General features: G+C 38.8%; 1 protein-coding gene across 1 annotated transcript in view; it reads left to right on the forward strand.

Annotated features, from left to right (window-relative positions):
- Positions 1-7,905: 7,905 nt before the first annotated feature.
- The window catches only part of CLPX (caseinolytic mitochondrial matrix peptidase chaperone subunit X), a 35,514-nt gene continuing 17,616 nt past the window's right edge, over positions 7,906-25,803 (forward strand). The window contains exons 1-5 of the mRNA XM_069458860.1: positions 7,906-8,179; positions 13,650-13,810; positions 15,253-15,370; positions 22,959-23,113; positions 25,407-25,566. Of these exons, the coding sequence (XP_069314961.1) occupies positions 8,101-8,179; positions 13,650-13,810; positions 15,253-15,370; positions 22,959-23,113; positions 25,407-25,566 (673 nt within the window). The 5' untranslated portion in view covers positions 7,906-8,100. The remainder of the gene's footprint in view (positions 8,180-13,649; positions 13,811-15,252; positions 15,371-22,958; positions 23,114-25,406; positions 25,567-25,803) is intronic.

Consider the following 25,803-nt stretch of genomic DNA (forward strand, 5'->3'; position numbering starts at 1 on the left):
TTTTTTGTAGGTGAGGATGTTCTTTTTTAAAATTGGTGGCTTTTGATAGTCTCTAATTGCTTGCTAATTTAAAATCAATTCCTGAGTTTATTTTTGATTATTTAAAACACTCATATGATAAATTTTCATTCTGTGCAGTAACATAAGAGTTTGCCTGCATGTTCTTAGAGAATTTTAACACTTGTGCCCAACAATGCTATAAAAAGTATATTTCAGGAAACTCTAATAGTGAGTACTGCAAAATAGAGTGCAGTGGTTAAATGCATGACTCTAGAACCATGCTAACTGGGTTCAAATACTGGTTCTTCTTCGTTGGCAGTGAAATCTTGCACAAGTTATTTAACCTCTGTATGCTTCTGTTTCTTCAATTATATAGACTTAATAAGTACCTCATGGGGCTGTTATGATGATCAGTTGAACATATATATGAATACAGTATATATTAGCCACTGGTACACAGTAACCATTATGTAAGTGTTTGCTGTTATTACTGTGTACCACATTGCTGGAAATGGAAGACTGAAAATTTTCATAGATTTAACAAGGTGATGCTTCATTTTTGTGGCACAATAGGAAATTGAATTGTTCTACATAAGTGGTTTTTCAGAAAATTCTCTTTATTTAAGCTCCAAAACTTTTAAACTTTTTTTTTTTTTTTTTAACTCACCACTATACTAACGAGGACAGAACTTTTTAATTTTGATTGTTTGGGGTAGAAATATCAAAGTTTATGTTCTATCTCTTTAAAAACAGGGATAACATAATTCAGTCTTTTTTGATGCATTAGGAACATAATTATGAACATCAATATTATGGTGGTATAATAAAATGGCAGCCAAGGCTGATATGATATATAAGAAATTTTACCTAATACCAAATGACTCCAGACTATATACTCTTTTTGTTGAACTCATACATCTGTTTTTCTGTTTCCCCCTTTTTTGTCAGTCTCTTAGAGAACCCTTTGGCTGTAGTTAATATGTCTGTTTCTATCATCTCTCTCTTTTTTTTCTTTTTTTTTTTGAGACAGGGTCCTGCTGTTTTGCTCAGGCTAGAGTGCAGTGGCGTCATCATAACTCACTGCAACCTCAAACTCCCAGGATCAGGCAATCCTCTTGCTTCAGCCTCCTGAGTAGCTGGGAATACAGGCATATGCCACCACACCTGGCTAATTTTTTTGTAGAGACGGGGTCTTGCAATGTTGCTCAAGCTGGTCTCAAACTCCTGGGCTCAAGCAATCCTCCCGCCTCAGCCCCCCAAAGTGCTAGGATTACAGGCGTGAGCCACTGCGGTGGCCTCCCCCTTTCTAATTTACCCATTTGTGGAATGGGGATCCATATGACCAAATTAGTATTTTAAATGAGTAAAGAGACTTAGGGAGTGAGATTCTGAAGGCCTGGGTATGAGTAAAGTACATGAACTTTGATGCGTCAACATTGTAACATCTATTTTGGTGGCTCAGAAGCCTTTTCTCCTCATTTCCCCGTTATTGACTAATTTACCCATGGGTCTACCTTATATACCTAGCCTAGTGAGTGCTTGTGTATAAGTATTGCTAGCAAATAATAAATGATTATAATTGTTACTGATGCAAGTATCACTTTTATTATCTAATATTATGGTTAATGCAAGTGAACTGAATATTGAAAAGGACTTATAAATCAAGAGTTCATATTCTTTCTTTCATCTCTTTTTAAGTTTTCCATCTGAAATCAAGCAAGTTCCTCATAATGCTAAAGTATTAATGGAGTAGAGTAAGATCTTCAACAATCTGGCTAAGAAGCACAAGTAAAAAGGAATTTTTAAAAAGGTATAAAGGGGCTCGACGCGGTGGCTCATAACTGTAATCCTAGCACTCTGGGAGGCCGAGCTGGGTGGATTGTTTGAACTCAGGAGTTCGAGACCAGCCTGAGCAAGAGCGAGAACCCCGTCTCTACTAAAAATAGAAAGAAAATGGCTGGACAACTAAAAATATATATAGAAAAAATTAGCTGGGCATGGTGGTGCATGCCTGTAGTCCCAGCTACTCGGGAGGCTGAGGCAGAAAGATTGCTTAAGCCCAGGAGTTTGAGGTTGCTATGAGCTAGGCTGATGCCACGGCACTCTAGCCTGGGCAACAGAGTTGAGACTCTGTCTAAAAAAAAAAAAAAAAAAAAAAAAGATATAAAGGGAAAGCCATAAATCACAACATTGCACAGGAAAAAAAGATCTTTATTATTTAGTAAGCACCTACTTACTAAAATAGGTGCCAAAGAATCATTTGTTCCTCACATTAACCCTAGGAGGTCAAAAGCACCCCAATTTATAGCTGAAAAAAACAGGCTTATGGAGTTAAGTAACTTGCCAGAAGTCACAGATCTGGTAAGTGACCCAGCTAGGATTCACACACCAGTCCTGCTACTCCTGACATCTGTGCCCCTTAGAAATATGAACAACTATTTCTTAGCACTGTCTTCAAGATTTGAGACACCAAAAATTCCACTGGATTAGCTTCAAGAATTACACCACAAAATTCAAAAAGGGAAGCTGTGGTGAGTTAGTGCCATCTGCTGACCATCTCCCTGAACATCAGGATGAAGGTGGGGCAGCCTCATGCCGAGGTCACCTCCAATTCCCAAAGACAGGCCCAGGAGGACGATGAGCACCTTCTTGCCTGTCCCCTGGATCTCTCCACAATACCAAGGTCAGGCAGTGACTCCTGAGGCAGAAAGTGGTAGCAGTTGGAGGGAACCTAAAGAGACCTTGAAAAATAAAGGCATAGGCTTCTATCACCACAGTGGAAACATACTTTATTCAGTTCTGCAAATAAACCTTACCATCTCCTGATTCTAGCAATAATAATAGATCCCTAGGCACCACTCAAAACTATTTTATCAAAACCTTTAGGGGAGGTACCTAAGAGTATTTTAACAAACACTCCAAGTAATTCCTTTTTTTTTTCTCTCTCCCTACAATCCAGACATCTAGGATACCCAAGTAATTCTCAAGAGAAGGAAGGATGGTGGATCATTGCCTTAATGGAACAGTGGCTTTTTAGTCCTTGATGTGAGATATTTCTGGGTAGGGGGTGGAAATTCTGCAGACCCCTAAAATCTCACCAGCTTTTGGAGAAGGATATAAGGAAGTAATGGAAACTACATGGTGACTTGGGTTTGAGTCCTGGTTCTGCCGTGACCCTGGACAAGTCACTTAAATCCTCTGTATCACAATTTTCTCAGCTGTAAAACTGGAATGCTGATAATATTAATAACAATACCTCACTAGGTTGTTGTGAGAATCAGATAAAACTACGGATGTGAAAGCATTTATATCCTGCCAGGGACAATCAATGTCTGCTGACATGAAGGAACAGTGTTTAGTTGTGAAAAAGAAATGTCTTTATTTGGAAGCCACAAATATTCCCAAAAGAATGATGGTTCTCTGAGAGACTGTACCAGAATTTCTGGTGGAGGAGGAGGTGAGGTTTTTATGTTTATCAAAACGAATCTTGGGGCCGGGCGTGGTGGCTCACACCTATAATCCTAGCATTCTGGGAGGCCGAGGCAGGAGGATCGCTTGAGGTCAGGAGTTCAAGACCAGCCTAAGCAAGAGTGAGACACTCTCCCCGCCCCCCCGCCCCGCCCCGCTGTCTCTACTAAAAAGAGAAAAAAATTAGCTGGACAACCAAAAATATAGAGAGAAAATTAGCTGGGCATGGTGTTGCATGCCTGTAGTCCCAGCGACTCAGGAGGCTGAGGCAGAAGGATTGCTTAAGCCCAGGAATTTGAGGTTGCTGTGAGCTAGGCTGACGCCATGGCACTCTAGCCAGGGCAAAAGAGTGAGACTCTGTCTCAAAAAAAAAAAAAAAAAATCATCTTGGGTTAAAAAAGAAAGGACTGAGAAACACAGTTTTAAATCAGAAGTCTTAGCCTTTATTCTCTCTATTTCTCACTTGTTATGTGATCTTGGTCAGGTCCCTAACTTTTTAATATACTTGTTTACTCATCTGAAAAGTCCAGTGCTAATATTGGATGACTCACTGAGTCTAATCTGTTAAAATATTTTTCATAGCAACTCACAATGTTCACAATGCTGGGAGGCAGAGTCAACTATAAGAGAAAAAAAAACAGTTTTACATAAAAGGAAGACATAAAAAGTTTTGTGCTTTCAGCTATGTAGTTCACAAAAGGTAAATAACTCAAGGAATTAGCTTCTTGAGTAAAACTATTTGAGCTGGAAAATTGCACTAGACATTTTAAGAGCACCATTAACCTGTCAGAAAAGAAAAGAGCTGAAAGTAGGTGTAATGTGGAAGTGTTTTGTTTCAAAGAGCTGATAAGCTGTGACCACAGGTATTTGCCATAACTTTCCTGCTAGAGGATCCATTTTTATCACAGGGAAAATCTCAAATGGCTCTGTGCTTCTGAATTCAGACTTGAGAGGATAGCCTGATAGGAACCTGACCAGAGGTTATCTATACAGTGCCAAGTGGAAGAGAAAGTCCTAGAGGGCCTCTGGAGTCCCATCGCTCTTTGCCCAGATCCCTAACTCTGCTCCATCTCATGGAACAGACATACCCTGGAGCAAGGATACTGTCCCAACCTGTGAATTTCAGGTCAAGGAGCATACACTTATAAAATAGAATATGCTCCTTTGTCAAACAGTCAAGTGGTTCCTAAAGAATGATCCTTAACATTTGAACCATTCCCGACACAGATGTTATTTTGTTTAAACTTGACACTCATCTGTTCGCAAACACCACTTGGGAAGTTTTGGTATATCCCCATGTATAAGTATCCCAGTCTTACACCATCAAAGAGTCTAGCCCACAAAGTTAGTGTCCTAAGCCATTGCTTGTTGGGTGCTGATCTCCAAAATTTACTCTAGGTAAATTTTGACCCACAGGAGCATAGTTTTTCTTTTCCCTTCCGAACATGCCAAAAATAAAGAAGAAAAAATGAACCAAAAAAAGAAAAAGAACACAGTTCTAGGGAAATAAATTGTAACTACCAAATTTGTGTTCCCTGAGTGATGAAACCATCACCGGGCTGATGCCAAAGCCACATGACCCTTGTTCACAGTGCTGAGAAAAAGTTAAACTGAGCTATGTATGGCTCCCTCTGTTTTGTACTTCTGGGGCAAAGTCTATACTCTGTTAATCAAGCAACCCCTGGGAATTGCTTCTGGGACACTCAGTTGGATTAATCATTGTATAAATCTGTAGAATTTATGTCTATTTACAATCAGGTATTTGTCGATTATAATTCACTCTGCTTATGTGTAGGATTTTATGAAGTCAACATCCCAGGTTTCTGCCAAGCAAAAGATTGGTGGAAGGTAAGTACTTAATCAAATATTTACCAAATTTCTACTATGGACTCAGCCCAGTATATAATGATGGACTGCTTTCAAAGAGCTCATAGTCCAATTGGGAATACAAGGCTAAACACACAAAACATCAACCCATAAATATGTTAAATGTTAAATCATTCTGGAAATAATATAAGCATATTCCCACATCATCATACCACTGGCATATATTTTTGTTCTAGTTACTGTCTTGTCCTTCCCCACTAGAAGTTCCATGAGAGGAGGAACATTTTTTTATTCAAAATAATGAATACCAGTTGGTGCTCAGTAAGTATTTGTTGACTGAATGAATGAGAAGGCAACTCCCTAGAATAGATACAGATAAGGGAAGGCTTCTTAGAGTGGTACCCCCAGGTGAGCCTTAACTACACTCTTATTAAGCATGCTTTATAGCAATCCACACATTTTAACAAACCTCTTCTTTATTTCTATAATAAGAAGTAGTGGCTCACGCCTGTAATCCTAGCACTCTGGGAGGCCAAGCTGGGTGGATCGTTTGAGCTCAGGAGTTCAAAATCAGCCTGAGCAAGAGTGAGACCCTGTCTCTACTAAAAATAGAAAGGAAATTAGCTGGACAACTAAAAAATATATAGAAAAAAATTAGCCAGGCATGGTGGCGCATGCCTGTAGTCCCAGCTACTCAGGAGGCTGAGGCAGGAGGATGCTTGAGCCCAGGAGTCTGAGGTTGCTGTGAACTAAGCTGATGCCACAGCACTCTAGCCTGGGCAACAGAGTGAGACTCTGTCAAAAAAAAAAAAAAAAAAAAAGGAAGTAAATATGATTATAATTGAAAAAGAAGGTGGGAGTCAGTATTAGGGTCCCTGTGACGCTCTTAGCTCATTTCTAAAAGAAGAGGTTTGTCCAAGGCTCAGTGAATTTCCAACATTGTTTTAATGCAGAAAAACTCTATTTCCAAACAAATCCCAATAACGAAACAGATAAAAGCAGAGCTGCTCTGGTTGATTTTGGGGTGGCATGGAGGAGGAGGCAGAGGAGGTCCTCCTACTTAGTTCCCTCACCCCCACTACAGACCTATAGCTTTTGAGAAGTTTTAGGAACACAGTTTGAAAACACTGGATTTAGGGAACTTTAGAGACTCTCCTCTCTCAAAATTCTATTAATGGAGGCTGCTGAGGAAGGTCCAGGTCTCGGTGAAGGAAGGCGGGCTTTCTTCTGGTCTGTGCTACCTTAAGCTAACAGAGTACCAGGAGTCATCTCCACAAAGAGGAAAAAGTGTGTGGCCTGAGCCAAGGCCAATACTCTTTTTCTCACAGCCAGACCCAGGAAACTATAATATATGACACATTTCTCTGGATGGAGATCAATGAGGTTTATTGATTTGTGAGACCCAGTCTTGACCCTGGCTTGCCTCCTTCTCCTCCCCCAAAGCTTACAACTAAAGGCATCCAAGCTCACGTGGCAATTTCTCTGGAGTTGAGCTAATCAGAATCTTATACACAAGGTAGTCTGACACCAACCCAAGTCGCAGAGAGGTCTGATTTGTCTGTCACCATCCTTCACCTTGTGCAGCCGGCCTGTTTACCTGTCCAGAGAAATCAGGCCCTGCAGGCAGAGGGCTCAAAGGCTAATAGAAGAGGGCTTAATGAAAGGACTATTTACCAGGATGTGATCAGATTTAAGAAAACCTTCAGGGCTGAGCGCGGTGGCTCACGCCTGTAATCCTAGCACTCTGGGAGGCCAAGGCAGGAGGATCCTTGAGCTAAGGAGTTCGAGATCAGCCTGAGCAAGAGTGAGACCCCCTCTCTACCAAAAATAGAAAAATTAGCCGGGCGTCATGGTGTGCTGAGGCAGGAGGATCACTTGAGCCCAGGAGTTTGAGGCTGCTGTGAGCTAGGCTGACGCCACGACATTCTACTCAGGGCATGGGAATGAGACTGTTTCAAAAAAGAAAACCTTTAAAAGACTGTAAAACACCCAGGGACTAGCAACAGCTGGAAGTTTTATCACCGCTAGGCCTGAAAGAGGAAGGAGGGAGACCTCTCACTACCCAACAATTGTTGTTGAGGGAACTAGGTAATGTACCACTTTGACGTTACAAGTTAGGAAACCAAGGAGAAGATAAGGAACACAGGATGTGGAATCCTGGGAGAAGGAACTTAGTGAATCTGAAGTGTCTACTGGCTGCCAAGTCATTTTAAAGATTCCCCCTGTGGCCAGCTAAGCTACTGTTATCATTTTGATCTTCCCTGCCCCAACCGAAATCGACCAGAAAGAGTTTATGATATTGGGACTACAACTCCCGGCATGCATCTCTCCATGTCTATTTCAAACCTTTCAACTCTAAGAAAAAGGGACTTCCGGAAAAATTGCGTGTCGGGACTTGTAGTTGCCCTAATTGGGACTAGCCGCTTGCCGTAGCGCGCTCATTGGCGCCCAGGTCGCCACCCCCTTCCCCTCGCTTCACGTTGGTGTCTTACGCACGAACGAGCGGCGCGTGCCCACGCCTCCTCCGGGCCTAGGACGCAGGCGCGCGCACGCTCCCCGGGCCCGGTAGGAGGGGGGGTGGGGGGAGGAGAAGAAGGAGGGGAAGGGAGAGGGATCGGCGTCTACTTTGGTGAGTAGACGGCGGTGGGTCACGAAGAGCGCGAAGGCCAGGCGGGTGAACTCTGCTCTGGGCCTAGAGCCAGCAGCAGGGTTTAGAACCGAGTCAGCACACCTTGCGAATAGGAGTCCGGCTGCTGAGACGTAGAGATCTTCAGGGGGCGAAGCCCCGGCCTAGGCCCCGCGGAGATGTCCAGCTGCGGCGCTTGCACTTGCGGCGCGGCGGCCGCCCGGCTCATCACCTCCTCGCTCGCCTCCGCGCAGAGAGGTAACAAAATAGTCCGACGCCTGGGCCTGCGGCGTTGGGGGAGTGGAGCCGCCGACGGTTGGGGACCCCCGGCAGAGCACGAGGCCTACGCCAAGCGAGGGGTGTGAGGGGATGCGCGGCGCTTCGATTGGTACCCCCCCCCCATCTTCCCCGTGGGATGGGGCTTTGCCAACCTTTGGAGCAGCAGTTTCTCAAATTTGAAGTAAACACCTTGTGTTTGCTTTCTGGCCTCCTGACTTTAGGGCTGGAATGTGGCCACTTCGCAGAAACTCTGAAAGAGGCACAAAATGTCTCTTTCATTGAAAAGTGTCACCAGACCTCACTCAGCCCTGCCGGGGACCGCCGCCCGCAGCGGCTGAGTCTCCTCCGGAACCTGGCTGGGTTCCTTACGGGCCTGTCGTGGGCTCTGGGGGGCCTGTCGGGAGCTAGGCTGAGGGGCTGTCACTGTTGGGGTCCCCCGCGGCCTCAGGGAACCCAGCCGGCCGTCCCAGACGAAAGCCACGCGAGACCCGAGGTGTCACTGTCATTGTGCGGCCGCTGTCGCCCGGCGTAAACAAGGCTCAGGGAACTTCCCTGGAGCTGGGAAAACCTTGGGGGCCCCCAGGAAAGCGGCCAGGGAGATTGGGAAAACTCCCGCAGTTCTTTTTGAAGTACTTGGGTGGATCAGCAGTGGTTCGTTGGCTTTCCCAACTTGACAGTTGAAGATGGTTTCTTAATAGTGGCGCTTGTTTACCTTTCCTGTTTATCAGGAACTGTGAAAAAAGTGACACCCCAGCCAAGAAATTCCAGAAAAGAAACCATTTTTCTCTTCCCCAAATCTATGAATATCAAGAGGCTAGATCCTGTTTTAATCACTAACTTCTAGACAAGTTCCTTTCATTTTGGCTTACCAGTTTATGGCCTTTAGATAAATAAAAAAGCTACCTTTTCCTAACTTTTAGGTTAATTATAAAATGCTTATTGTTCAGTAAATGTATATCCTGCCACGTTAGTTACTACGGGGGGATTAAATGAGGTGGGCAGAAGTATTTTGTAAAATGGTAAATAAATTTAGGGAGTGAATGTAGTCCTAAAACGTTGTTAAACCTCAAGAAGTAGATGTCCTGATTCTAGGAATTTGATTCGCAAACACAGTAAAGTGACAAATTTTTAATCCATTTATTTGGATTAAATATTTGTTGAGGGCTTACTGTGTGCCAGATCCTGTTTTGATGCTGGAGTGGTGAATAACTCCTCACCGTCATGTTTAGTTGGATAGACAAGAATAATACACTTTCTAGGAGGAGATAAAGTATTTATGTGTTGTTCTCTTTGGGCAGGGAAGGCTTCTTTGAAAAAGTTCTTGATCTGTTCTAGCCAAGAGTCCCTGAACTCTTCATGAGTCATAGGAGATAAGCGGTTTTGTTTTGTTTGTTTGTTTTTTAAAACAACCACTGTTTTCTTTTAAAATTTAAATATGTCTATCATTAGGTATATCAATACAAACTTTGGTTTAAGAATTATCTATTTGTATATCAATTTTAATATGTTTGCCAGGGGTTTTCAGAGATACAGAACCATCATTTTCACTGTAAAGGAGTAAATTAAGCTTCAAATATGAGACGGCACCCAATATCATTACAGAATTTAATATTTTTACATGACAATGAAATAGCACATGGTTTTCACATTCAAGACTTTTCTAAGCCTTAGTACATAAGATATTTACTTTCTATAGTAGAAGCTATACATAGATAAACAAGAATATAGAGATATTTTCCTTAAGGACTAAATGCCAAGAGGGTTATTTTTATAGAAGATTCATGGAAAAGGAAGAGAGGACAAAGAGAAGAATCAGGATTGAACTTTGGCTAGTAGTTTATTATTATTATAAATGGTAGAATTAAGAATTTCATCAAAATAATTTTCTAACAAATTATGGAGAACTTTTCTGTACAATAAATCTTAAGAATAGAAGGGGTGATTTCAGAGCTGCTCTAAAGTAAAGTGCGATTTTCTCTTTCCATGGCCCTGTCTGTCATGCTGGACTTAAAAAATTTTAAATGGTAGTTTGAAAAGTTATATGTGAACAGTCACATCAGGTGCTAGATCTTTTTGTTTTTCCTGATGGGCTGTTTTCTTTGAATACAGAATTTATAGTAATGCACAAATTTAAAATATCTTTTTTCTGCCCAAATTGCTAGTTTTTTTTAAATTTTGATGTGTGTATATATATACATATATATATAATTTTTTTGTTTGAGACAGAGTCTCGCTTCTGTTGCCCAGGATAGAATGCCGTGGCGTCAGCCTAGCTCACAGCAACCTCAAACTCCTGAGCTCAAGCGATCCTCCTGCCTCAGCCTCCCGAGTAGCTGGGACTACAGGCATGTGCCACCATGCCCAGCTAATTTTATATATATATATGTGTGTGTATATATATATATATATATATATTTTTTTTTTTTTTAGTGATTCAGGTAATTTCTTTCTGTTTTTAGTAGAGATGGAGTCTCGCTCTTGCTCAGGCTAATCTCGAACTCCTGAGCTCAAATGATCCACCCACTTCGGCCTCCCAGAGTGCTAGGATTACAGGCGTGAGCCACCATGCCCAGCCTGGAAACGTTACAGTTGAGAAAATTTGAAATGTCTTTTGAAAACATTACATAGAAGAAAAACATCAATCCGGGCGCAGTGGCATGTGCCTGTAGTCCCAACTACTAAAGAGGCTAAAGTGGGAGAATCTCTTGAGCCCAGGAGTTGAAGTCTAGCAGGGGCAACATAGTGAAATTCCATTCCCTGCCCCAAAAAAGCAGTTTATTTTGGGTTTTTATTGGTATTCAAATTTAGTGTTAAGCAGAATTTTTACAGTGTATGGGTTAGGGACTGGGATGTCATAAACCTTTAATTCTTCTTTGTTGTTCTTTGTCATATTATATAGAGATGGGAGAATTTGATTCCTCTTGTTTGTATCTTTCCTGAAAAATTTGGTAGATTTGGTTTTGTACTTTGTAGAATTGGAATGGGTGACCTAGGATAATAAATAACTAAAGAAACTAGTTCTAACAGTGCATACAACCATGTCAGAAAATTGGAATTATATTACTAAAATTGTTTTTGAATTGTTTGAGGGACATAATTTTAAACCAGTTTTTGTATTTGGGTACAATGTATACACATGTGCATGATCTCTTAAAAGCCCTGACAGATATATAAATGAGCATTTAAAACCTGAGTTGAGAATTTTAATAGGGAACAAAGTGAGGGAGGCAAAATTAGTTTCTTAAATTTAAGTGTTAAGTAACCTCCCCTCCTCTCCCTTTTTTTGGTTTACTTTATTACCTCTTAACAGCACTCTTGTAAACTGCTGGGAAACTTGCTTCTTGAAGATCCATTAATATATATTACCTTATGCAAGGTTCTTAGTAACCATGCAGTACTAAGTAAATCTATGGAATTTTTAAAGATATATATACATTTTTAATTTCAGAATATTACAGGGACACAAATTTGTTTAGGTTACATATTGCCTTTGCCTCGCCCAAGTCAGAGCTAAATCTATGGAATTTTGTTTAATCTAGGACCATTTAATTTTCTTGTATAGGGAACAAAGACTTTTTGGGTCTGGGCTTGGTGGCTCATGCCTGTAATCCTAGCACTCTGGGAGGTCAAGGCGGGAGGATCTCTCAAGGTCAGGAGTTCAAGACCAGCCTGAGCAAGAGTGAGACCCCATCTCTACAAAAAATAGAAAAATTAACTAGGCATGGTGGTGTGTGCCTGTAGTCCCAGCTGCTTGGGAGGCTGAGGCAAGGAGCCCAGGAGTTTGAGGTTGCAGTGAGCTATGGTGACCCCACTGCCCTCTAGCCTGGGCAACGGAGTGAGACCCTGTCTCAAAAAAAAAAAAAAAAAAATAGACTATTTGGGAGATGGTGCCCCACAGTATGCAATATGGCCCTTTTTGCCAGTGATTATAATTTATTTTGGGGTTTATTTTATATGAGAAAAATCAGGGGGCAGCAAACAGTGACCCCATATATCAACTCTGGTCACACCTGTTTGTTTACATATTGTTTGTGTTTGCTTTCCTGTTACAATTGCAGAGAAGTTGGGGCTGAGACTACATGCTCATAATGCTGAAGATATTTGCTATCCTGACCCTTACAGAAAAAGTTTATTAGCTCCTAACTTAGTCTATGGGATAAGTTTGTTATTCTTTTTTTTTTTTTTTTTGAGACAGAGTCATGCTCTGTTGCCCAGGCTAGAGTGCTGTGGCGTCAGCCTAGCTCACAGCAACTTCAAACTCTTGGGCTCAAGCCGTCCTTCTGCCTCAGCCTCCCAAGTAGCTGGGACTACAGGCATGTGCCACCATGCCCGGCTAATTTTTTCTATATATTTTTAGTTGTCCAGCTAATTTCTTTCTACTTTTAGTAGAGACGGGGTCTCGCTCTTGCTCAGGGTGGTCCCGAACTCCTGACCTTGAGCGATCCTCCCACCTAGGCCTCCCAGAGTGCTAGGATTACAGTTGTGAGCCACTGCGCCCGGCCTGGTATTCCTTTAGTTCCTTTTAAGAATGTTAATGTCAAAATTGGCAAAAGATTGAAATGTTTGGAAGAAAGCAGGATGGTGATTATGTGGTATTTATTGAATTATATTTCTTTTTTGTTTAGACGGAAATATTTCATGAAAATGTTAATGTGTATTTTAATGAACAGCATATAACTTTGTTTCTCCTCCAATTTTTTATACACATACATAAAATTCACTGTCTTAATCATTTTAAGTATACAGTTCAGTGGTACTAAATACATTCATGTTGTTGTGCAACCATCACCATCTTGTAAAACTGAAACTCTATACCTGTTAAAACAACAACTCCCCATTCCCCTTGACCACCAGCAACCACCGTTCCACTCATCGTCTCTATGATTTTTGGCTATTAAGTACCTCATATAAGTGGAGTAGTGCATATTTTTTTCAAGAACATTGGAGGAGTAGGGAGGAAAAAAAAACACTTGAAGTTTGTTTCCATTGTTACAGTTATTATTCCCATATAACCAAAGAGACAGACAAGAGTAGCTATCAGATGCTTATTATCACTGGTAGAAATAATATAAGAAGAATAAGAATATAGGATCTACATGGCCTTTTTCAAAACCCTGTGGGTGAAGTAGATGTTGAACTCCACTCAGTCTTTGAAAGAGCCATGCATTGTTGTGACTTGGGTGGTCTTGCCTTGCTTCCAAAGGACAGATCCAGAAAAAAACATCTTTATTTACCTGGAATCTTTAAGAGGCCCAAGCTTGGCCTGCTTTTGAGAGCCCTTTGCCTCTGGTGGTGTCACTCACTGTTTTCTCTATCAGTTTGTGCTACTGTTGTGAAAACTATAGCTTTTTCCAACCTCCTTTTTACTCAAGGGATTTTTACTTCCGGGAATTTATTGAGGCATGTCAATATTTGATGTGTAGACTACTAGATTTCATTTTATTTTCAGGTATTTCTTGCGGCCGCATTCATATACCAGTTTTAGGAAGGCTTGGGACCTTTGAAACCCAGATTCTGCGAAGAGCTCCTCTTAGAACCTTTACAGAAACACCAGCATACTTTGCCTCAAAAGATGGGATGAGTAAAGATGGCTCTGGTGATGGAAATAAGGTAATTGTTTTATCTTTATTTCACCTATACACATATGTGAGTTCTCTCCTTTAAACAATTAAATATTATAGCAATAAGAGGATGATGAAAAAATAAAAAAGTAAAGAAAAAGTAATTTACGAAAGTATAAATAATGAAGAATAAAATTAATTATAAAAAGATAAACAAGTATAGTAATAGTACTATGTATCCTGTTGGCTTATATGTTTTATGTAGGAAATATGAGATACATAGAATGAGCTGGAGAATTTTATGTAATTTTATTTTGTATTTCAGTTTGAACCATAAAATACTTTTGTAAGTTGTGTACTTAGTAAGCAAGAATTAAAATTTCTAAAATCCCAAAATAGTAAAGAGCTGTCATTAAATAATCTACATAGTCAGTAGGGTTGAATTAGGAATAACTGTCATTTCCTGGCTTTGTACAACTCTTTTATTTTGGAGACAGTCTCACTCTGTTGCCCGGGATAGAGTGCTGTATCATCAGCCTAGCTCACAGCAACCTCAAACTCCTGGGCTAAAGTGATCCTCCTGCCTCAGCCTCCCGAGTAGCTGGGACTACAGGTGCTCGCCACCATGCCCAGCTAATTTTTTTTGTTTCTATTTTTCGTTGCCTGGCTAATTTTTTTTTTTTTCTATTTTTAGTAGAGATGGGGGTTTTGCTCTTGCTCAGGCTGATCTTGAACTCCTGACCTCAAGCAATCCTCCTGCCTTGGCCTCCCAGAGTGCTAGGATTACAGGCGTGAGCCACTGTGCCCAGACTACAACTGTTTTAACTTATGATAGTATAAAGCCCACTTTATCTTCTACCTAAAAATCTTAGATTTTTGGTATATCTTAATGTTGGGCTACTCTATAGCTAGCAAGTAAATGATTGGTGGTTATATTGGGTCAATGACTTCTTATCAGTTTTTTCATTATGTGAATTTGATTAACACTTGAGTTAATATTATAAGCTAGAAAAAAGGCAAGGACTTTAGTATACATACTTCATTCTAACAACAGCTCTCTGAAGTAGGTGAAATTAATTATTTCCATTTTAGAGGTGAGAAAAGCTAGATCTAAGACTGTTGAGTCACCACCTGCCATGATAATAACTCCTGATTTAATTTCATTGAAATGTAGTCTTTTGCCTTCAGTAACTTTTTTCCTATTGCTCCTTGAGTCATTGAAAGAAAGCTAATTATTATACGTACTGGCATATACCATGTAAAGGAGGACTACAGATAAATATATGTGTTTGCTAGAACTGATTTGATTTTTGTGGTAAACCTTTTGACACCAGTGATAATAGATATAAACTATACTAATAATTTCATTCTAGAAATTTTTTAAAAAGTAAGATTAATTACAAACAATATTGTTTACATTTAAGTTACATATAAAATGATTGCCTGAAACTACTAATTGACACCCTTCTTTTTCTCCTCCACAAACATTAGAAATCAGTGAGTGAGGGAAGCAGTAAGAAATCAGGCTCTGGGAATTCTGGGAAAGGTGGGAACCAACTGCGCTGTCCTAAATGTGGTGACTTGTGCACACATGTAGAGACCTTCGTATGTAAGTATTATTTCTAGTGTTCTTCTTTTTCTCTATCTTTTCTATACATTATTAAATGTACAGAAATATATAATTGTATAAATATATAATATGCACATTTATATAATGTATAAATTATATAAATTATGTGAACTTACATGATTCTTATGTTCACCACGTACTAAAAATCTTCAGGACTGGTAATAATTGCACTATGGTACGAGAGACAATTTAAGAAAAATATTTGCTTCTTTATTTTGCTTACATGTGTTTATTTCAAATTGGATTTTGTGAGTTATCATGTATGATTATTGGACTAAAAGAGAACCAAGACTTATTTATTCTTTATTTTTTACTACATTCTCCAAATATCTATTGAGCATCTTATATGGCTAGGAAGGTCAGTCATGCAAATATTAAGATAATTTTCTTCTCTGGGTGCTTACCAGAGGAGGTAAGCATGCAATTCTGGGAAGGGTCTGATAATTATTAATGATTCAGAACTTAAGAAAAGGAAGAAATCAACTGTCCTACTTTTGCTGTTAGTGTCAGTAACTCTCTGAAATGTAAAGGTACTGCTACAGATACTTTCTTTAATGAATCAAATAATCATACTCATTGCCTTTACAATTTAGAGTTAGTGGTAATGACTCAAGGGTAAATTATATTGCACCATCATTTCAGCCTTCCTATATTAATCTAGTTGTAAAAAGGCCAATGGTCAAGGACTTCAGTTTCTGATGATTAGCTGGAGAGGATTGTCTGTATCCTAACCCTAACATTGAGACTTTAGTTGCAGTTTCACCTTTACCATTAGTATTGATTCGCTACCATATGAAAAAATACTATCGTACTTTTGTAGAATGTTTGTATATTTTAGAAAGAGCTCAGTTCCATAGCTAGAATATTAGAAGTTTTCTCTTCATGGTTTTGCCTAGTAAAAAGTAAAAGAGAAGAATCAGTCTGAAGAAAATTTAAATCACAACATAAAATGAAAGTGATAGAACTAGATGATAAAACTTTCTAAACAAAATTTGATGTGCTACAATAAAATTCTAAGGAGTCTGAGAATTGTTCAGTTTCTAAGGGCAGTATCATACATATTTTTTAATGTATGACATTAAAAATTTTCCTTTTTTTCCCTCAGAGAAAGATTTCAACCTTTACAGACCTGAAGAATAATTTCTTAAAGCAGAAAAAGAAACTAACATTTAATAAATGCCAACATATTTAATTTTATTTTCACTGCCTTATTTTTGTCAGGATAGGGAGTATTCTCATTTTTATAAATGAAGAAGCTGAGAGACTTAGAAGGTTTAAGTAACTCATTCAAGGTCACATAGTAGTAAATATTTGCTATTCAGAAATTCCTGTCCCGTACATTTCTACCAATTGGAGATTCTGTAGGGATTAAATTTATTTTTCTTTTATGCAGAGTTTTCAAAATTAGCCAGGTGATATTAATCACTGAAGGTGACTGTTAAACATAGATTCCTAAGCTCCTTCCTTAGAGATTAATAAGATTCTAGAAATGTGAGGTGGATATGATTGCACCACTGCACTCCAGCCTGGGTGACAGAGCAAGAACACCACCTCTTAAAAAACAAACAATAACAACAAAAAACAGACCAAGTGTTAAAACCCTGTAATCAACTCAAGGCTGAAGCCTGTTTCTTTGGGGAATTCTAACTGGGGTTGGGGATGTGGGAGTAGAAAATGTGAAAGGAAAGACTAAGAGAAGAGTACACACTTAGGTACAAAATTTAGTAAGCAAACATCTGTTGATTTAGCACTGCTAGGCTCAGAAAATACACAGATGAACATGACACTAGCCCTGTCCTCTGGAGCTTTACTTGCAGGCCCCAGCAGTGTGTGGAGCCTTTGTTCCCTTGATTTTGCCTGCCCATAATAAAAGTCTCTGGAGCATCGCTAATCTGAAAATCCAAAATCTGAAATGGTCCGAAATCCATAACTATTTGAGCACCAAGAAGGAAATGCTCGTCGGAGGACTTTAGATTTTGGATTTTCAGATAGCGATGCTTAACTGGTATGTATTTCAGCAAATATTCTAAAATTCAAAAAACAATTGAAATCTGAAAGACTTCTGGTCCCAAGCATTTCAGATAAGGGCAACTCAACCCGTATTTTGTTTACATGTACATTTATTTTCTAGTTTATGAACATCTTATATGCTTTTTGGTCACTTGTAATTCTTTTGTGAACGGCCTGTTTAGGTAATTGTCCACTCTTGTCATATTTAATTATTTTTAATTGGAGGAATCCATGTATATATCAGTTCCTATAGTGTATCTTCGTTGAACATAAGACTTTTTAAAAAGTGTAAGTGATATATTCATATTTTTGCAAATTGCTTATTTTCAATAAGCAATATTTTGAAAGCTGTGTATGTTAATACAATTGACCCTGGAACAATAAGGATTTGAACTGCCTAAGTCCACTTATACGCAGCTTTTATTCAACCAAACACAGATGACCTGCATACATGGAGAGCCAACTTTGTATATGCAGGTTCTGCTGGGCCAGCTGCGGGACCTGCGTATGTGTGGATTTGGTGACAGGAGGGCAGTCCTGCAACCAGTCCTTTGTGTATACTGAGGGACGACTATACATATGGGCCTAGTCCTTTCCTTTTTAAAATTTATTTTTATTGAGATATCATTCACATACCATACAATTCACCCTCAGTGATTTTAGTATATGTACCAAGTTGTTTAATCATCTCCACTATTTCCAGAACATTTTTCATCACTGCAGAAAGAAACTCCATAGCCCTTAGTCACTCTCCACCTTTCCCTCCTCTTAGCCCTGGCAGCCATTAATATCTTTCTGTCTGTATAGATTTGTCTATTCTAGATATTTCATACAATGGAATTATATAATGTGTGACATTTTGCGTCCAGCTTCTTTCACTTAGCATGTTTTCAAGGTTTATCTGTGTTGTGGCATGTATCAGTATTTCATTGCTTTTTATGGCTGAATAATGTTCCATTATTTGGTGGACATTTGGATTGTTTCTACTTGTTCGCTACAGTAATGCTGCTGTGAACGTTGTGTTCAAGCATTTGTGTGGACTTATATTTTAATTCTCTTGGCTATATATTTAGGATTAGAATTGCTGGGTCATACGGTAACTCTGTTCAGTTTTTACAGAATTGCCAAACTGTTTCCCATGGCAGCCATACCATTTTATAATTGGAAATGTATGAGGGGCCAGGCACAGTGGATCACACCTGTAATCCTAGCACTCTGGGAGGCAGAGGTGGGAGGATCACTTGAGGTCAGGTGTTCAAGACCAGACTGAGCAAGAGCAAGACCCCATCTCTACTAAAAATAGAAAAATTAGCCAGGCACAGTGGCATATGCCTGTAGTCCCAGCTACTCTGGAGGCTGAGGCAGGAGGATCGCTTCAGCCTAGGAGTTTGAGATTGCAGTGACCTATGATGATGCCACTGCCTTCTACCTGGGGTGGCAGAGCGAGACTCTGTCTCAAAAAAAAAAAAAAAAGAAAAAGAAAATGTGTGATGGTTCCCATTTCTCCACATTCTCTTTTACCACTTACCTATTTTATGCATAGTGAATCTGAAGTGGTATCTCATTGTGGTTTTGATTTGCATTTTCCTGATGACTAGTGATGTTGAACATCTTTTCAGATGCTTATTGGCCATGTGTATATCTTCTTTGGAGAAATGTCCATTTTTAAATTGAGTTATCTTTTTATTGTTGAGTTGAAAAGTTCTTTGTTTTCTGAATACTACTAGACCCTTATCCAGATACACAATTTGCAAATATTTTCTCTCTTTTGGTGGGTAGTTCTTTCCTTTTAAATGTCATATAGCAGGAGTTAGCTAACTTTTACTGTAAAAGGCGAAATAGCAAGTATTTTAGACTTTGTGGGCCATATGGTCTCTTGTAACTATTCTATTCTGCAGCAGCAGTCATAGAGAATGTAAGTGAATAAGTGTGGATGTGTTCAAATAAAACTTTGTATGTGGACACTGAGATTTGAATTTCATATAACTTTCATTGTCATGATTTTTTTCCCTATTTAAAAATGTAAAAACTGTTCTTAGCTTTACCAGATCAGACGTATTAGTAAAAACAAAATAAAGCAAAAAAACCGTATTAGCTCATAGGCTCTGCTATATAGCATTCTATCTTGCAAGTATATATGTAGTGATTTTGTTTTCTTAGGGTACTTTTGCTTGACTTTGTGGAAATAAAATACCATTTTTATAGGTACCATTATAAAAGTACAGAAAATCATCAGAAATTGGGGAAATAAGAGTAATACTAAGAAATTTTTTATTATAAGGACTTATATAGTATGTACTGTTCTTTAGTTTTCTTTGCCCACTTAAAACAGTAACTTGCCAAATATGAATGGTTTGTCTATTTTTATTTATGGTAGAACCTTTAATTATTTTTATGTATGTAATACTTAAAAAAGAAATTTTTTTTTGAGACAGGGTCTCACTCTGTTGCCCGAGCTAGAGTCCAGTGGCATCAGCCTAGCTCACTGCAACCTCAAACTCTTAGGCTCAAGTGATACTCCTGCCTCCACCTCCTGAGAAGCTGGGACTACAGGCACACGCCACCATGCCCGGCTAATTTTTTTATTTTTTGTAGGGATGAGGTCTTCCTATTGCCCAGGTTGGTCTTGAACTCCTGGCCTCTCTCAACTTAATTGATTCTCCCTCAGGTGTGAACCACTGTGCCCAGCCCCAGATAGTCTTTGTGTGCAATGCTTTTTGAAGGCTTACTGTACTTATGTGTCTCTTGGAGTTAGAATTAAACTTTTCTACAATGGTTTAGAGATTCATGGTGGGCCCGGAAACGTGTTCAGAATCATGAAGAACTTTCATTTAGATAATCTAACGAAAAGCCCTTTACTGAGGTAGTCTTTTCTTGTCTTTGGCATTATATAAGCATGTTTACTGGGGACAGTATTTTATATAAAGGAATATAGGATATGTACAGTAATTGTTTCAAGGAAAGATGTCTGTTTATCCCCTGGTAATTTAACAAAATTAGGTCTTTCCTGTTTGTTTTTAGGAGTAAAAAAATATGCATTGCAGTGCTTGTAATTTTTTTCCAAAATAGTATTTTGATAAATAAAATTGAACCCTTGAACTTGAGTATATGTTGAACATGTTTCAGTGTAAAATTGTATTGCAAATATTCACGTCGAATTTAAGCAACCCTTCAACAGTAAGCAAAGAAGGATGTGATTTGTTGGTGCTTAATCTCTTTTCCTTTGACCTAATTTCCTAGAGAAATATTTTGTTCTTGTGTTTTCAGGCCAGATTTTCCTGTCACACAGCCTGAACTAGATTGGAGGCTTCTCTGCCCTTTAATCCTTGTCCTGTTTACCGTCAATAGCAATTGTAAACTGGTGCCTCATTATAAGGGCACTGACCATTCATGGGAAATGGTGATTATGTATTTGGGCTTGTGTTAATCTGCGGGTACTTGGAATAACTTGATTTTTTTCCTTAAACATGGACAAGCCCTCTTACAGTTTAAAGTTTGCTATTAGAATTTACCCAGAATGTGGTTTTAATTGATCTTGTGTTTCAGAACGAAAACATAAGAGTTAAATTGATTGAATATCATAACAAGCTTTATTTTTTAAATATAGAATAGTCTATTTTTTAAATTTAGATTATTTTAGAAGATTTAGGTGTGCTTGCCAGTGCAGTTTTCCCTGTAATCTCTGGTTAGGTATTTATATTTATATTTTTCCCAAAGAAGAAAAATTCCAGTTTTTTTAAAAATTCTTTTTCTCTGCAATTCTACCTTTCTAGTTGGATTACATAAGAAAACATAAAAATATATTACTTAGACATACCAGCTTTGTATTTGTTACCTGTATCTATTTGAAATTTTCTACCATGCTGCTTTCTGAGGTTCCCAGTTACCATTATTTGTAGGGGTAGGCCAAGAGTTAAGAGTATTTGTCTAAGCTGGGGCACAGTGGCATATGCTTGTAGTCCTAGCTCCTTGAGAGGTTGAAGTGGGAGGATCCCTTTTGCCCAGGAGTTTGAGGCTAGCCAGGGCACCATAGTGAGACACCATCTCTTAAAAAAAAAAAAAAGTATTATGTCCATATGTCTGTATCCTATAGCCATATTTTAAAAAGAGAGAAAAGAAAAATCACCTTTGGTTTAACACAATATATTCTGTAGCTGATGCATTGGAATTTAGAAACCCTTTTTAACCTCACTTTTAACTGCCCTTGTGTTGCTTTCAAAAGCTGTGTTACTATACTATTTTATTTTATTTTATTTATTTATTTTTTTGAGACAGAGTGTCACTCTGTTGCGCCAGCTAGAGTGCAGTGGGGTCATTATAGCTCACTGCAACCTCAAACTCCTGGGCTCAAGCGATCCTCCTGCCTCAGCCTCCCAAGTAGCTGGGAGTATAGTCGAGTGCCACTGCCCTGGCTACTTTTTTGGTTTTTAGTAAAGACGGGGTCTCACTCTTGTTCAGACTGGTCTTGAACTCCTGAGCTCAAGCAATTCTCCCAGCTCAGCCCCCCAGAGTGCTAGGATTACAGGTGTGAGCCACCGTGCCTGGCCATTGTATAATTACCTTTAAATCAAAACAGTATGACTGAGGAAGTTGTTATTTTGTTAGTTTTTTAGTGGTTTTTTTGGTCAGAGAATTAGGAACTAATGAAGTAGTTAAAAATGAAATAAGGAAGACATGAAATAATTTTATATATTTACGAAGTCAGAGTTTTAAAATGCTCATAAGTTTGAGAGAACTTAAAGAATATACCTTTCTACATTTTTAGGGATTAAAATAGATTTATCTCTTTCAACTTTTGTGTATGTTTTAAATTTTTCATAATAAAATGTTGGAAAAGTAGATTAATCTATTTGTACTTTTTTTTCAGTTTGTTCATTCAAATATTTCAGTAAAATATGATTACTCAATATTCTAAAAGTGGCTTGTAAAAATTATCTTTAGTGAATGCGAAGTTAAAAGAATTTCATGGCTGGGCGCAGTGGCTCACGCCTGTAATCCTAGCACTCTGGGAGGCCGAGGTGGGCGGATCGTTTGAGCTCAGGAGTTTGAGACCAGCCTGAGCAAGAGTGAGACCCCATCTCTACTAAAAATAGAAAGAAATTATATGGACAGCTAAAGATATATATAGAAAAAATTAGCCGGGCATGGTGGTGCATGCCTGTAGTCCCAGCTACTCGGGAGGCTGAGGCAGTAGGATCGCTTGAGCTCAGGAGTTTGAGGTTGCTGTGAGCTAGGCTAACGCCACGGCACTCACTCTAGCCTGGGTAACAGAGTGAGACTCTGTCTCCAAAAAAAAAAAAAAAAAAAAAGAATTTCAACCAATCTTTTAAGTATATCACAAAATGAAAGAACCTAGTGGGAATGAACAAAAGGTAGTTTACTGAACTCATGTATCTTTGTAGCATACGTAGTGTACAAATGAGTCTGTTTGTGTGGCTAATGTGAACAGTAAGTCTGCTTTTGTCAAGTGCATAGCTTTCATTTACAGTGACTCTTTAAGATTAAACGCTATTGAAATATTTTTATTTTCCTCTACTGACCTCTGTTTTCTTTACAGCATCCACCCGTTTTGTCAAGTGTGAAAAATGTCATCATTTTTTTGTTGTGCTATCTGAAGCAGACTCAAAGAAAAGCATAATTAAAGAACCCGAATCAGCAGCAGAAGCTGTAAAATTGGCATTCCAACAGAAACCACCTCCTCCCCCCAAGAAGGTATAGCTCTTAGCTCAGTCTTATAAGTATTTTATCTTGAAAATGTTCCATTGCTTCTCTCTCCCCAGTTTATATTGAATCTTCATACTAGTATCTGAACAAGTGTTATAAGTTCTTAGTATGGACTATATGTGGCTAAATTGTTACTGATATTTGGTATTTGGAATTTAGGTTCAGGGTCCATTGCTTTTTCCCATGTCATGACTGCTGTATTCAGTAACAATGAAATATAGTTGGATAATTATTAAAATGGTGTTAATACCAAGTTAATCTGAAATAATATCATTATAATTGAGCAGCTGTTGATTTCTTTTTGCTAGTTTGGGTCCCTAAATAATACCAGCCTGCAATTATCCCCCTTAAATTGGTCTATTATATGGTTAAACATCCTTCAGCCTAACAATATGAGTAATTTTTTCATAGCCGATGTGCCAGAGCTGCCCTATAAGAGCACTGTGGCTATTGTGGTATGCGCTCCCGAGTCTCAGGCAGGGTGTGATTGGCTTGTAAAACATGGTGGAGTATTATACTAGCTGCATTGGGTACTTGGTGTACATTTTTTTTTTTTGAGACAGAGTCTCGCTCTGTTGCCCGGGCTAGAGTGAGTGCCGTGGCGTCAGTCTAGCTCACAGCAACCTCAAACTCCTGGGCTTAAGCGATCCTACTGCCTCAGCCTCCCGAGTAGCTGGGACTACAGGCATGCACCACCATGCCCGGCTAATTTTTTCTATATATATATTTTAGTTGTCCATATAATTTCTTTCTATTTTTAGTAGAGACGGGGTCTCGCTCTTGCTCAGGCTGGTCTCGAACTCCTGACCTCGAGCGATCCACCCGCCTCGGCCTCCCAGAGTGCTAGGATTACAGGCGTGAGCCGCCGCGCCCGGTCTTGGTGTACATTTTTTAAGAACTGAAAGCTCTTCCACCCTGATCATGTGCTTTTTTTTCTGGCCATGTCTCATGTTTGCAAACTTTGATTTTCTCACCCTCTACCTCAGTATATCTTTCTTCTTCTATGTTTAGATACCAGCACATTTGCCTCTACCTCTAAATGTGCTGTGGCAGATTTAATAATTTGTGAGTATAATTTGTGAGGAATGAAGATTTTAAAACCTATAAAAATGTTTATGGTCAACAACTAAAGAATTTGTTGTGGAAAAATAAAAAAGTGATGTAAAATATCCCTATTGGGCTTTATATTCTCAACGAATTTGTGTAGACTTTAGACATCTTAGTCAAAGTTCTATAAAATAAGTAGGTAATTTAACTATTTTCAGGAGTTGATGAATGTTAATGGTTCATTTCTATTCACTAAAAACTGAAAGAATTTACCTCAGGTTCTAAGCTGTTGGCAGTATCCAAGTATAGAATAGAGCTTCAGTTTCCATTAAGAATAAAATTTTTAGATTGTCATTTAGATAAATGAGTAGTTTTAAAGTTAATATCTGAGAAGAAGCTAAATGTTTGTATCAAAACACATAAATACTGGAAGTATAACAGCTTTTTTTTTTTTTTTTAAAGACAGAGTCTCACTCTGTCACCCCAGCTAGAGTACAATGGGGTCATCATAGCTCACTGCAGCCTCAAACTTTGGACTCAAGCGATCCTCCTGTCTCAGCCTCCCGAGTAGCTGGGACTGCAGGCGGGCCCTACCACGCCTAGCTACTTTTTTCTATTTGTAGTAGAGACGGGATCTCACTCTCACTCAGGCTGGTCTTGAACTCCTGACCTCAAGCGATCCTTCTGCCTCTGCTTCCTGGAGTCCTAGGATTACAGGCATGAGCCACCGCACCCTACCATATAATGTCTTTTGATTTCTTAATGCCTGTTTCTGAAAAGGATAGTTTTATAATGTGTTATCTTTGTGAAGAATATTATTCATATGATTTGAGGGAAGTGCGGAAAGGATTTATTTTAATGATTTACATTAATGATGATACTTTTAGACCCATGGTGGCGTATGTAATATTCTAAGGAACTTCAATATTAACTTTTTTAAAAAAAAATTAGGATAGATGGCATTGCTTATAGAATAGAAACTAGCATAGCACTAGTAGGATACAGTGATACTTTGTTAAGCAAGAGAACAAATGAGTTGGGTTTTTGTTCATTTAGTGTTTAGGGCCTCTGAATCATTGCTACATAGTGAATTATGCCCTTGTCATTTTGTTTTTAATGAGAGTCTTTTGTTCAGATTTAAAACTGTAAGCAGATATGTTCAGTATATAACTTTTTAATGTGTGTACTTTTATGATAGCGCATAGTAAATTATTCATACTTAATCATTTTTCAGATTTACAACTACCTCGACAAGTATGTCGTTGGCCAGTCGTTCGCTAAGAAGGTGCTTTCAGTTGCTGTGTACAATCATTATAAGAGAATATATAATAATATCCCAGCTAATCTGAGACAGCAAGCAGAAGTTGAGAAGCAGACATCATTAACACCTAGAGGTTAGTGTTTTTGATAATTGACCTAAATTGAGATTAATATGCTTAGAAGTAATCTTTATTTGTACTCCTTGATTTTGTCTTAAAATGCTTTTAGTATAGTGTAGAATTTTTCAAAGTGCAGGTCACTTCCCATTAGTGGGTCATGAAATCACTTTGGTAGGCTGCCAAGAGCATTTCTTTGAAAAAAATTCAATAGGTGTGCATAGGAAATAACCAGAGTACATTAACTTATAGTTA

This window comes from Eulemur rufifrons, chromosome 2 (assembly GCF_041146395.1).
Source record: "Eulemur rufifrons isolate Redbay chromosome 2, OSU_ERuf_1, whole genome shotgun sequence".
NCBI lineage: Eukaryota > Metazoa > Chordata > Mammalia > Primates > Lemuridae > Eulemur > Eulemur rufifrons.